Source organism: Felis catus, chromosome E2 (assembly GCF_018350175.1).
Source record: "Felis catus isolate Fca126 chromosome E2, F.catus_Fca126_mat1.0, whole genome shotgun sequence".
In the NCBI taxonomy this organism is placed as follows: Eukaryota; Metazoa; Chordata; class Mammalia; order Carnivora; family Felidae; genus Felis; species Felis catus.
In genome coordinates this window covers 25,968,440-25,982,023 of record NC_058382.1, presented here as the reverse complement: position 1 = coordinate 25,982,023, position 13,584 = coordinate 25,968,440, and the positions used below count along the sequence as shown (strand labels likewise).

Below are 13,584 nucleotides of genomic sequence, written 5' to 3'. Positions count from 1 at the left end.
TTTTACCTCATTCTTCTCAATTTTGCCAACCAGTGCATATATGATTTTTTATGCGAGATCCAGGCAGTACACTTCAAAGTTATGAGAAACGTGCCTGACTCTGCAATTTTTCCCATGTGCTGAAACATCCATTTATTTGATATCAATTTGACTTGTTGCTGAAGCTACTTGTCCTATCTTTCTTAGGCCCTTTCAAGACTCTAAAAATGGGCTGCATTCTTTGTGTAACAAGTTTTACTTCTCAGGTGATAGTTCCATAATAAGAATGGTCAGAAAAATGATTTTCCTTGGGTCCATGGCTCAAACTAATGGGCTGTACTATAACATTCAGTAAGGAAATAAATTGATAAAACTTAAATGTTTAATCTATTTTCTAGTTTTACTGAAGTTTGCTTAAGTAAATTTCATAGCAAAATATGTGTAATGGTAGGTACCATATATTCTCTTCCATTCTATCTCCAGATTAATTAAATGGAAATATTCAGGAGTAATAAACTTAATATCATGAACATGAGAACAAAAAGATATATCCAGATATATCCATTAATTCAGAAGTAAAATTTAATGATTTTCAATTTTTTTACTAGTACAAACTAGGTTAACAGTCCATACTTCTGAAAAATATTACATATGCCATATTTTTAGTAAGAGCTCAAAGAAAAATATCTAATCAGGTATAGATTACACTGTATTTTAGTCCAACCCCTAAAGTCAGCACAAATACACAACTATAGTCATGTTTATAAGGTAAAAGTTGTACAATAGTTCTGTATACTAAAATTTCATCAAGAATGCAGTTTTTGAGAATCAAAACATTAGCTGGCAGATTTGCTTTTATGATTTTTAATATCTTTTTTAGTATAACAATGATACTAAGTTAAGTTCATCATTCTTTCAATATCCAGTATGCATCACTAGCTGACAAATTCATTTTAATGGCAGTAAGGTGGGAATTTAGTCCAAAGAGCAAAGATTCATTTTGATGAGTTATTTGATCATAAAACATGCAGTAGTGAACTTTCAATTCATAAACTATTTCTATCATTCAGTAAAGATTATTATTGTAGTTGGCATAATAATCATCAGAACTTTTTTCCACCTAGTTACAGCATTTCTTACCATTAGATTGGCTATGGAGTGCAAGAGGTCCAGTGGCTCTGCCAAGGACGTGGCAACCACCTCACCAACATACTCAGTCCATACATTAATGGTGGCCTGAACTAAGCTTCAACACAAAACTTAACACACTACTAGACAACATGTCTCAACAGAGCCTTTTACACCTTTCTCACTAGCTAACCAGACATGGGTCATCATTGCTTGGTTTGACTTCTCCTTCTAGCAGCAAATTCATCACAACCTTTGTCAAATAGCTGCATGTTCCTCTTTTTCCCAGTGGGGGAGTGTTGTAAAAGGAAGTCATGTCATCCTACAAAGGAAAACAGTAAGCAAGTCGTTTGATTTTTTGTTTGTAAAGAGTTGACAGGTAGAATCAGTGTCAGCCTAGGGGGGAAAATAAATTCACAGAAAGATTTCCTTGTGGAAAACAGAATCTTGAGCTTTTCTTTCATTTTCCTAAGGCATCTTTTCAGCATATAAAACAAAGACAGATGTTTTCAGTATTCTCTTTGCTGATAATTTTTATTTACTTAAAGAACCTTTTTACAGATGAGCATAAAATATTAAACAGAGAGCCTGGAAGGGACTATATTAGTAGTATACACAGCACCAAGGTAGCCTGTTACGCATTCCCATCCTCCCCAGAATTTAATTTTATAGCCTTCTGGAATCTATGGCTCCTTTCTGGTAAAACAATTTTAACTGCTAACTATATAAAGGAAATTTATGTCTTCCTAGTTTTCTTTTTAGTCAAAGCTTCATAGCTGAACTGACTAGTAATTAACTAAAATGTACCACTAATTCCTCAAATAAGCCAGACTTCCTCCCTGCCCCTCGAGTACTACATTTTGCACTCTATAAATCTGTTTTGTAAGTTAAATGATAAGAGATTAGGGATATTTTGAAGAGTTGAGACAATGAAAAAACTCTATAAAAGGCTGTTTTATCCACTTACTTGTTTTTCAACTTCCTTTAGTCGACTCTCGTCTTTTTGAAATTCATGAAATGCTTCTTTCACCAGTTTGTCTAGATCTACTTTGTCTTGAAATTCTAGCTCAGGGTTTCTTTCCAGTACAATGGATACAACCATTAGTAACTAGAAGAGACAGACGTTGAAAGCCAATTATATGAACCATAAAAACAACACAGCCTAGACATGTTTTCATTCTTTAGTCAGACTAATGGATGATCCTCATATTCCATAATGTGTTCTGCACGATGACAGGTTTTTGGATCATTGTGAATGGAATCTTTCTAATCTTTAAAAAAAAATTTTTAATGTTTATTTATTTTTGAGAGAGAGAGAGAGTGACAGAGCTCGAGAGGGGAAGGGCCAGAGAGAGAGGGAGACACAGAACCTGAAGCAGGCTCCAGGCTCTGAGCTGTCAGCAGAGAGCCCAATGTGGGGCTCAAACTCAGGGACTGAGAGATCATGACCTGAGCTGAAGTGAGACGCTTAACCAAATGAGACACCCAGGAGCTCCTGGAATCTTTCTAATCTTAAAAACTAGTAGCATAAGTTCTGTTTGGAAACTGCACATTTTTTTTCATTGTATATATCTTTATAGCTGAGCAGAAATGTTTTTGAGTTACTTAAATGAAACTAAGAACTTTGAAAAATGATTTTCCTAATCTTGTCTGTAGTACATAGTGCCCTCTTCACCTAAAGTGCCTGAACATTCTTGCCTTTGGGCATTAATCCTTGTTGGCAAAACACTAAAACCAGTGTCCAGTGGAGCGGAGGCTGCCCTAGAAGAGGTGGTAGGCAGCAAAGCCAAAGAAGGCAGGTGAGAGTTCAGTGGAGCCTCTAATCAAATGACTTGGAGCCCAGCACCCTAAAATGAGTATAATACTGTGACATCACAGTAGTTTCTCAGGGTATGGTTATGTTTTAAAAAATACACCTAACTCTGACCTCTTTGATATGAATACTATTTGGTCTACATGTCTTAGTTTAATGCATCATCCTATTGTTTGTCTATCTCATACATTCATCCTAAGTACTAACATTCATTTTAATTTTTTTTTCTTTTTTAGGGTACCTGGGTGGCTCAGTCGGTTAAGCATCCAACTTCAGATCAGGTCATGATATATGGTTTGTAGATTCAAGCCCCACATCGGGTTCTGTGCTGACAGCTGAGAGCCTGGAGCCTGCTTCGGATTCTGTGTCTCCCTCTCTCTCTGCCCCTCTCCAACTTCCACTGTCTCTTTCTCTCAAACTCTCCCTGTCTCTCTTACTTACAGAGTGTAAGTGGGAGAGGGGCAGAGAGAGGGGGAGATGCAGAATTTGAAGTAGGCTCCAGGCTCTAAGCTGTCAGCACAGAGCCTGATGCAGGGCTGAAACTCACCGATCATGAGATCATGACCTGAGCCAAAATCAGACGCTTAACTGACTGAGCCACTCAGGTGCCCCACTGACATTTTTTTTAGATGACAAACCATTATACACAAAGACTGTGTCTGAGTACACAATGCTTGGTAAAGACTTTCTGATCTTTATTATGCCTCTACTTTGCATATGGAACAGGAAAAAAGACCTCATAATTCCAAATTTGGGATTCTTCCTGACTGTACTTCAACTAAATGCTTCCAAAAAAGAACCTGAAAGAACCAAAGGCAACACTTTCAGAAAAATTCAGGTGTCAAAATGTGGAAAATCTTGGGGCAGGGATTTAGCCAGGAGAATATGAAGTGTTGCTCTAGTTCTGAAGAAAAATTTCTTCTGCAAAGGGACCCTCATTTTGGTCAACAAGAAGGACCTCCATGTCCATTGTAGGTCCCAGATGCTGGGCACTAAACACTGAAACGCTAACAGCACAGGGAAGGCATTCACCTTTTCAATAACTCCATCTCTTTCTGACCCCAGTCTGCCTGACTTCCCACATGCTGCTGATACTGTTTCTGAATCCTGGCACATCTGAGATAGGATTGAATCTCACTCCACTCCGGCTGTAGGTCCAGACACGCTGCATTTCAGGTGCCACAACCAGTTTGGCATTTACTGAGATCTTCTGTATCACTAAGACATGTTACCTACCCACAAGAGACACAAAGTCTACCCAGAAAAAGACACAAAGTGAAGATGGACTATGTATTAAATCCATTCATTATGGGAATTCTCTATGTATTCAGCATAATGTTTTCAAATGGCAAAAGAGCACATGTATACACGTGCATGGATGTGTGTGTGTATTTGAGCATTTAACTTTATATAAAATAATGATACAGTACAAAATTACATGTATTCTCTGTTCACAGAGGATGTTTGGAAAGATGTCCCTCAAAATATCAACATCAGTGATCTATTGCTACTGGGTGTGGGGAATTTTTTTCTTTTCTGTAATTTTCTGAATTAAAACTTTATATAATAGTCATGTGCCATTTCTCTAAACAGAAAAAAAAACCCTGAAATTAAAGCAAACAGGATAAGGTTGCTTCCTCTGTTTTTTAGTGGCATTCATGCACTTGCCATTGAAGGGCACTGAATTGTTCACGTACTTTGACTTGAGTCAAGGATGGCTATATCCTCCAGGACTCAACTAGAGGAGATCGGGATAGGTAAGGAGTGGAATTCCTAGTCTCTTGGGCAGTTTCTTTTATGCTAGTTTTCAGGGAACAGATAGAAAGCATTTCTTCAGCAATCTACATTTCTAAATACAAACCTCCACAACAATCTGTCTGTACTTTGGCTGGTCAATATTCCCCAACATATCTTCAACAAGGAGAGAGAAATTCATCTCATACATGGTCATATCTGACAGGGTTGGTTGCTGAAAAACAATAACTCAATATTAACATGCATTCTTATACTGGTTTCCAGCTAACAGAGGAATTTCATTTTCCTTTTTTTAAATTTTTGTTAATGTTTTATTTATTTTTGAGACAGAGAGAGACAGAACATGAGCAGGGGAGGGGCAGAGAGAGAGGGAGACACAGAATCTGAAGCAGGCTCCAGGCTCTGAGCTGTTAGCACAGAGCCCGATGCGGGGCTCGAACTCACAGACTGTGAGATCATGACCGGAGCTGAAGTCAGATGCTTAACTGACTGAGCCACCCAGGCGCCCCTTTTTAAAAAAAATTTTTTTAATGGTTTTATTTATTTTTGACACAGAGAGAAACAGAGCATGAGCAGGGGAGGGGCAGAGAGAGAGGGAGACACAGAATCTGAAGCAAGGAATTTCATTTTCTAATCAACAATCTTTTTGAGTTTCTATAAAACCTTAGCATTTTCAGCTATATGACTGGATTTTATATATGTCAAACTACTGAAGCCAATCAGCTGACTATTGTGATAAATTAAACCTCCTGTTTTTAGTGGTTATCTTCACTATACAAGTGCTAAGAGAGAGGGGCTATCTTGGAAATCCACTTCAATACACAAAAGGAACAGCCAAAAATTGAGACAACAAATAGAGTACATATTGCTTTCAGAATTAACACAAGAAGTTATGCTTGCTGTCACACTTTACCATGTAAGTCACTTGCTACTGATTTACATCATTTCTGTGGCAGATCCTTTCTGAGCTGGCAGCATAGAAATGCATACAAATAAGCAAAAACAACATTACATGTAGAAATGGCAAGAAAACACAGAAAAAAAGCAAAACTAAAAGAATTTACTCTCTATATTTCATTTAAAATGAGAGTATTGCATAGTCTTCCACTCATTTTTTACAAACCAAATGAAAGCAGCAAATAAACTCAAATCCAAATCCAAATTTGGGCATGGTGGATAACTCTCAAAGGATTGAAGAGAAGGCTCTGAATGTTAGGTTTGTATGTTGGAAAGCAGATGTAGTCACCAGACTTATTACGAGAGATGCAGAAATGATGAGTCATACTTATTTGCTTCTACCTTGATGATTTACAGTGAACTTAATGGTAGCCTCAGAACAATGTGTATCTACTTACTACTCCAAATGGGACCTAGCAGGAAAGTTCCCTTGAAATCAAGTAACAGCAAAGTTGTTTGGTCTGGTATAATAATGCACCCGTCCTGTAATTCATTATGGTCCATCTACTGTATTCTGTATTCAATATAATCTAACATATTATTAATGTTTACAGGTAGTACCTAATTTGGGGAAAGTGAAGCCCATTTGTTGAACACAGTATTTATAATTGTTTATATATCTAGCAATGGGATTAGTAGGGCTACAGAAGTTGAGGAAAATCCTGTCATGGTTTTATATCAATTTCCTTTTAATATATCTCATTTGAAAAGTCGCCTAGCTATTGTGCAACTATGATAAATCTAGAGAAGAAACATCAAACTTGCTTTATTTCCCACTCTCTGGAAGAACTTAGGGTAGGCAGTATAGCAGAAAAGTTAAGACAAAAGGCTTAGAAGTCAGGGGATAGGGCAGGGGATAGGTGTCACACTCTGGGTCAGCTACTTCCTAGATGTATGACCTTGGGAAAATCACTTTGCTGGGCCTCATTTTCCTCATCTGTCAAGTGGGAATAATAAAGTACCTACACCAAAAGATTGTTGTGAGGATTTTAAAGGAGCACCTAAGAAAGTGTGTGTGCGTGTATATATATATATGTGTATATATATATATATATATATATATATATATATATATATATATAAAATATAAAAATACTTGACATGCACCTGCTGTTATTGATGTTAGGAAAGAGAGGAGACAAAATATAAGTGGCCTGGGCAATCAGACAATTAAATGAAAATCTAGTAGGTATTGGTGGGGGCTGGGAAAGCAGCTAACAAAAAGGTTGCCATAGTCCACTGTATGTAGACACAAAGCCTAACAGAAGAAGCAGAGCATGAATAATGGAAGCCTGTTCCCTGCTCATAGGAGATAGTACTGCTCCACCCAATGATCACAGAGCATCTGGGAAAGGAACAGGGCACCTATACTGGCAACCAAATACAACCACTCAGTAGTTTGTTAATAGTATAAAGAATACTTTTTAACAGGTTTCATTCATGAAAAAAAAAATAAGTCATAGATTCATAGTTCAAAATTTGAACAGTTAAAAAAGGTTTTCAGTGAAAAGCCCACCCTGTGTCCTGTAACCACAGTTCCCTTTCCCTAAGGCAAAGAAAAGAATGTTGCCAATTTCTTGTGGGTCCTTCCAGAAACACTCTGTGTATGTATGTATGTGTGTGTGTTTGTGTGTGTATAAATAAAATGAGTGTGGGTATGTGTATTTAAGAATACTATATTTGTATAAAGACCTTCATCAAAAATAATTTGATGTTTCAACACAAAGAACAAATACAGTACTCCATTTCCAAAAAGCCTAATTATTCGTGTTTGTGTATAAGCAGAATGAGTTAGATGTCAGTATTCAACAAAATAACTAAATCAAAGAAGCAGGCCAGTTCATATAACTTGGGAAACCATTTGAAGGAGGGGGCACTAATTCATTTGGACCAAAGGTAAATTATATCTTGAGTATATTAAATGATTATCTCCTGACCTAATGAGTTATTACACTTTTCACATTCACTGAAATTCACAGTCCTTTCCTTATCCATAGCATTACTAAGTCACCTTGCTTCTTAGTTCTGATTTGGTTCTGTATTCTGAATGTATGTTTTACCAATTGTGAGGTGCCCCTAGGCACTAGCCCACTATCACCTGGTGGTAAAGAAGTACCACCATTCATAGCAATGCCAACATAAGAAACCCTAAGTTCACTAATAAATAAGGGAAAGACAGTTGCTTGGCAAAAGGTTTGGGCACATGGTTCCTTTCAACACAGAGCTTCCCTGAAACATCTGAAATATAATAACACAAAATTGTTTTTGATTAAATACAAACTTTAAGCAAAATATCCATTTGGTAAAGCAAGGCTTTTGTATAGAGGGGCACTAAAATTAAAGTAACTCAGACTGGGAAAATATATTTCCAATTCAATTGATTAGGTATCTTACTTTCTAGTATTTCCTCCCTTCAGGTATCTGGATACCCTTCCTTTAAACACTCTTAAAAACCGGGATAAGCAGAAAGGTTATTTGCAATGCAGAGGGGGAAAGAATTCCCTATGCCCTTAGGTCCCTTTAAATGATACAAATATAATGGGGCTGTACCTGTGGCAAATGCTTCCCAGCTACAATGATACCATTGGGAGTTCGCTCCAGGATCTGCCATACTCGGTCATAGAACCCAGCAGGAGTTCTATTCAAAGACCCATCAATCTGACGCCTGTTCAGCCAACATCTGTAGACCAAAAGAAAATGCCTCAGAGTTGAAAAACAAGCTAGTTCTGGTAGAGAGCAGGGTTTTCAATATGGATTAATTGTTCCAATAGGGTAAGCAATAAAAGCCAAAATCCATCAATGATGCATATCTACCATGTGTTACAGAGGTTACTAAATATTTCATAGTGAAAACAGAGCTTGCAGGATAGGAGAAAATCCCCAAGATTTTAAAAAATTTAATAGGCAAAATGATATTCTCTAGTAAGTTATAAGGTTGCTCACTATGTGATCAAATAACTTCCTAATATGCGAAGAAGCTCCATTTAAAAACACAGAAGCAGCCAATTTTGAAATAACTTCATGTGGTCCTTATATGCAATAAAATATAAACTTCATGAAAGCATGGACATTATATGGCTTGATCACTCCTATATACCCCTCCCAGAAAGATGATTAATAAACATTTGATAAGTAATGAAGACTCAAAAAAGCATTATGTATCTAACGAAATATATCTTGTTTTAAACTTTAAACTTTACATTCATTTTCTATTTAAATATGGCCAAAGTACCAGTGCTGAAAAATCAGCTACAAAATCATATATGTCACAGTAATCACACCATAGTGATAAGCCAAAATTCTAGATCTCTTATTTCCATGGATTAAGTATTAAATCTTAAAGATATAATATTCACAAATTGCTAAAGATGCAGAACTTGCATAATTTGAAAAGAACATACAAATGACACAGTAGCATATTGTTCCAAAAGGTGAAGCTAGGAACAGATATATACTTTTTATACTTGGTATTAAAACAAGCATCAAATGAAATATACCATTAGCCACAAGGTAAGTATGTGACCAACAATATTTCTAGGTAGGAAAATGACTATGCAGGAGACAGTATACTGAAAAAGATTATTTTGGTTCTGATGGAAGAGGACCAATAAAAATTTAAAACTGCATAAATGAGTGAGGCATCTTTTCTGGATGCACAGATTTTTTTTTGGCAGGCCCAGACTTGTGTGGCTCGGTTCAGTGCTATGCCAAAGAGAAAAAGCCCAGAGGTGTAGGGGTTCCTTGGTGATGTTTTACTTTGGATAATGGGTGTGCAAACTGAATACCCAGTACTCTGCATTTGATTTTTTTTCCCTATCTCCTTTGTATGGCAACCAGAAAAAATGGTATTTTCAGAGTTCTATACAGTCACGATTAATATTATAAAAAGGAGATGTTTGCTTAGAACAACAAAATAGAAGTGTGTGAATACTCATAATGGAGATGAAGAATTATTTTTGAGGACCTCTCTTTTGTTTTTATTTTTTGGCTTTTTACTTTGAAAAAAGACTTACAGAAAAGTCAAAAAGTAATTCACAAAGTTCCTGTATACTCAGCTTCCCCTAGTCTGTTATAGTACATAACAACTATCAGAACCAGGAAATGAACATTGACACAATACTATTAGTTACGGATCTTATTCAAATTATGCCATTTTACCACTAAAGTCCTTGTTTTGGTCATGGGTCCAATCCAGGACCCCACACTGCATTTGATTTCCAAGTCCCCTTAGGTTCTTCCAATCTGTGACAGTTCCTCAATTTTCTTTCATCTTTCATGAATTTAACATTTTAGAAATGTCAGTTACTTTGTTGAATATTCCTCACTTTGGGTTTATCTGATGTTTTCTCATGATTAGAATTAGATTATGCATTTTTGGCAAGAATACCTGGAAGTAGTTGTGCCTTTTCAGTACATCATTGTCAGGGAATACATGATACTGATGTGTCTTATTCCTGGGATGCTATCCTTGATCATTTGACTAAGGTAGAGTCAACTGGGTTTCTTCATTTTAAAGTTAATATTTTTCTTTTGCAATTAAAAAGTATCTTGAGTGGAAATACTTTTAAATTATACAAATTTTTCATTTCTCATCCTACTTCCACCCACTAAATTTGAGCATCCATTGATGGTTCTTGCTTGCAACAATTATTACTATTGTATTTGTCTAATGATGAGTTTCTATTTTCATCATTCCATCTACACTTATTAATTGGAATTCTACTATCAAGAAGAATCCCTTCTATCCCATTTATCTATTTATATCAGCATGGACTCTTGGACATTTATCCTATGGGTTCTTATTCAATACTATTATTATTTCTTTTCTTGCTCAAATTATCCTAGCTTTGGCCATTGAGCCTCCTCCAGTATGTCTCCAGTATCCTTCTAACACATTTCTATAATTTTTTGGAGCATTATCTTACTTCTGGTACCATAAGATGCTCTAGGCTCATCCTGTATTTTTCTTAACCCAGCCCTGGAATCAAACATTTTTTCCATGGAATGTTGGTTCCTCTTAAAAAATATTATTTGGAAATCAGTATCTGGGCACTAGGTTTGCTCACTGTTGTGGGAGTTTCACTGCTTCTGGGTCCTCTCAGTGGACAGAGCCAAAAAAGATACGGACGTATACTCACATATACACACATATCCACGTTTATTTCTGTAGCTGTCCATCTGTGTGAAAACCATGAATTCATACTGACATTTTCAATTTCAATCCACCACTACAGGGTATATTCTAATCCTTCCCCTTCACTCATTTCTTTTTTTTAATTTTTTTTTTCAACGTTTATTTATTTTTCGGACAGAGAGAGACACAGCATGAACGGGGGAGGGGCAGAGAGAGAGAGGGAGACACAGAATCGGAAACAGGCTCCAGGCTCTGAGCCATCAGCCCAGAGCCTGACGCGGGGCTCGAACTCACGGACCGCGAGATCGTGACCTGGCTGAAGTCGGACGCTTAACCGACTGCGCCACCCAGGCGCCCCGCTTCACTCATTTCTAACTACATTCTCTGACAGAGAGAAATCCGGCTCTCATTACCCAAAATATATTTACACAATATATACAGCAATTTCAAAATTACCAATCCCTACCTCTGTGAGGAAAAAAAAAAAACCTTATTAACTAATAAGTCCAGTATTTGTGTATAGCTCTTTTTTTTTTCCTTTAGCTTTATAGTATCTAGAAATGTTTTCCAAAGGTACTTGGGTTAATTCTTTTCTTCTCCCCTAGCTTCAGGGTGGGAATATTATTCATTTGTAATACAGTTAGGTTCATTTGTTACTATTCGTATTGTTTTATTTTTTTTCCACATTTGGATTAATTTTAATTATTTACATTTTAGGCATATAAAATATACTAAAGTTTAAGAATCAGAGCTATTTAAAAAAGGCATATTCAGGGAATTACTACTCTCTCATTCAGCCCTATTACCCTGTACCCAGCTGTCCTTTCTTTCCACCCTGTTCCCACACACTCCCTGAAGGTAACCAGGGAGGTAACCAATCTCCTTAGTATCTGATTTAACCTTTCTGTATTTCTTCCATACAAATGAGGAGATAATCTCCTTCTTTCTTACATGAAGAGTAGCATACTACAGATGATCTTTGCATTTTGTTGTTTTCATATAACAATATAGCCTAGAAATGATTCTGTATCAGTTCAGAGACAACTCTCCTTGTTTTCACAGCTGCCTCATACCCTACTGTGTGCATGCGCCACAGCTTATTCAAATAATCTCCCATGTATGGGCATTTCGGTAACGGGTGTTCCAAAATTTATAATTATAAACAATGATGCAATGAATAACATTGCATACACATGTATTTTCATATGGTTGGAAGCATTTTCCGAATAGATTCCTGAAAGTCAAAGGGTAAATATACATGTAGACTTGTTTTAGATGTTGCCAAATTCCATACAGAAGGGCTGTACCCACCAGCTATGTATGAGAGTGTCTCTTTTCCTACAGCCTCAGCAAATGTCTGTCATGCTGTTTAACTTTTGCCAGTCTGATAGATGAGAAATGGTATCCAATAGATGTTTTAATTTACATTTCTCCAATTATGACTTAGTTCAAACATCTTTTCACATATCTAAGGTCCATTTTTTTTTTTTTATGTTTTAAAGGAATTGATTAATTGTATTTTTTTCCTGTTTATCTCTTGGGTTATTGGTTCTTTGTCCCACAGTTTTTAAGAATTCTTGGACATTAGCTCTTTATAGTCTATGTTTTGTTCCAGTTTCTCAGCTGTCTTCTGAAACTGTCTATTTTCTACCATGCAAAATGATGTTTTAAATTTTTATATAGTCTTATTAATCTTTTAATGCCCCTAGATTTGAGCCAGAGCTAGAAAGCCTTTCCCATATTGAGGTTAAAGCAGAATTTACCCATGTCTTCTTTTAGAACTGGTATGGTTTCATTTTTTACATTCAGATATCAGATCTATTTAGAGTTTATTCTTGTGTATAGTATAAAGTACGGATTTGATTTTATCTTTTCCTAAATGGCTATCCAGTTGTCCCATCACTATTTATTTAAAAAGTCCATCCTTGACCCAGTAATATGAGACATCACCTTTATCACCTGTTAAATTTCCATATGTGTTTAGGTCTATTTCTGGACTTTCCATTCTGTTCAGCTGGCCTCTTTATGCGTTCATGTGCCAGCTTCACACTGTTTTTATCACAGAGGCTCTATGGTATGTTTCCCTGTTAGGGCAAGTCCTCTGGTTATTCTTGCATGTTTGTTTCTCCATATGAAGTTTAGTATTAACTAGTCTAACTCCATAAACAGTTTGTTGGAATTTTTTTTGGAATTGCATTACATTTATAACTGGTATCTTTTTAATGTTGAGTGTGCCTCTCTAAGAACAAAGATGTCTGTCCATTTGCTCAAATCTACTTTTATGGAAGACTTGTTTTCTAGGCATATAACTATACCACCTTAGAAGATATCAGGCACACAAATAGTGCTAATAAATGCTTGCCTAAATAATTATATTAAACTTCTTTCTGTAATAAAATGTTCTTCAATTCAATACATTGCATAAGTACTTGTTTTGCTCTTATTCTAAGCTTAGTACAAGTTAAGTCTATCAAATGGTTTAGCCCATTTGAAGAAGTTTATAGTCTATTTAGAGAGACAGAGTCCCAGGCAACTTATTTAAATAATGTTACCAAACGCAAATCTTCATGCCAAAATGTTGGGAGGAGATGGTGAGTGCTACAAAGGTTCAGAAAGGGAACTGAGCAAAGTGGTATGGAGCATTACAGTTTGCACAAAATAATAATAATTAAGAAACACTGATAAACTATACCTGAAAAAAATACAAAATTAAAATCAACAGAAAATCACAACTGAAGATAGACATTTTAATTAGCATCTCTATGTACACTGTCTACCTAGTAAGGTGACCTCTGATACTCTGTTGCATTTTATTTCT

General features: G+C 36.2%; 1 protein-coding gene across 7 annotated transcripts in view; it reads right to left on the bottom strand.

Annotated features, from left to right (window-relative positions):
* Positions 1 to 539: 539 nt before the first annotated feature.
* Positions 540 to 13,584, bottom strand: part of PHKB (phosphorylase kinase regulatory subunit beta) — a 269,459-nt gene continuing 256,414 nt past the window's right edge. For all 7 annotated transcript variants that reach the window (XM_019819691.3, XM_011290177.3, XM_011290178.3 and 4 more), the window contains 4 exons: positions 8,183 to 8,312; positions 4,782 to 4,889; positions 2,075 to 2,215; positions 540 to 1,429 (listed from right to left, as the gene is read on the bottom strand). In XM_019819691.3, coding sequence (XP_019675250.1) covers positions 1,292 to 1,429; positions 2,075 to 2,215; positions 4,782 to 4,889; positions 8,183 to 8,312 — 517 coding nt within the window. In that variant the 3' untranslated portion in view covers positions 540 to 1,291. The remainder of the gene's footprint in view (positions 1,430 to 2,074; positions 2,216 to 4,781; positions 4,890 to 8,182; positions 8,313 to 13,584) is intronic.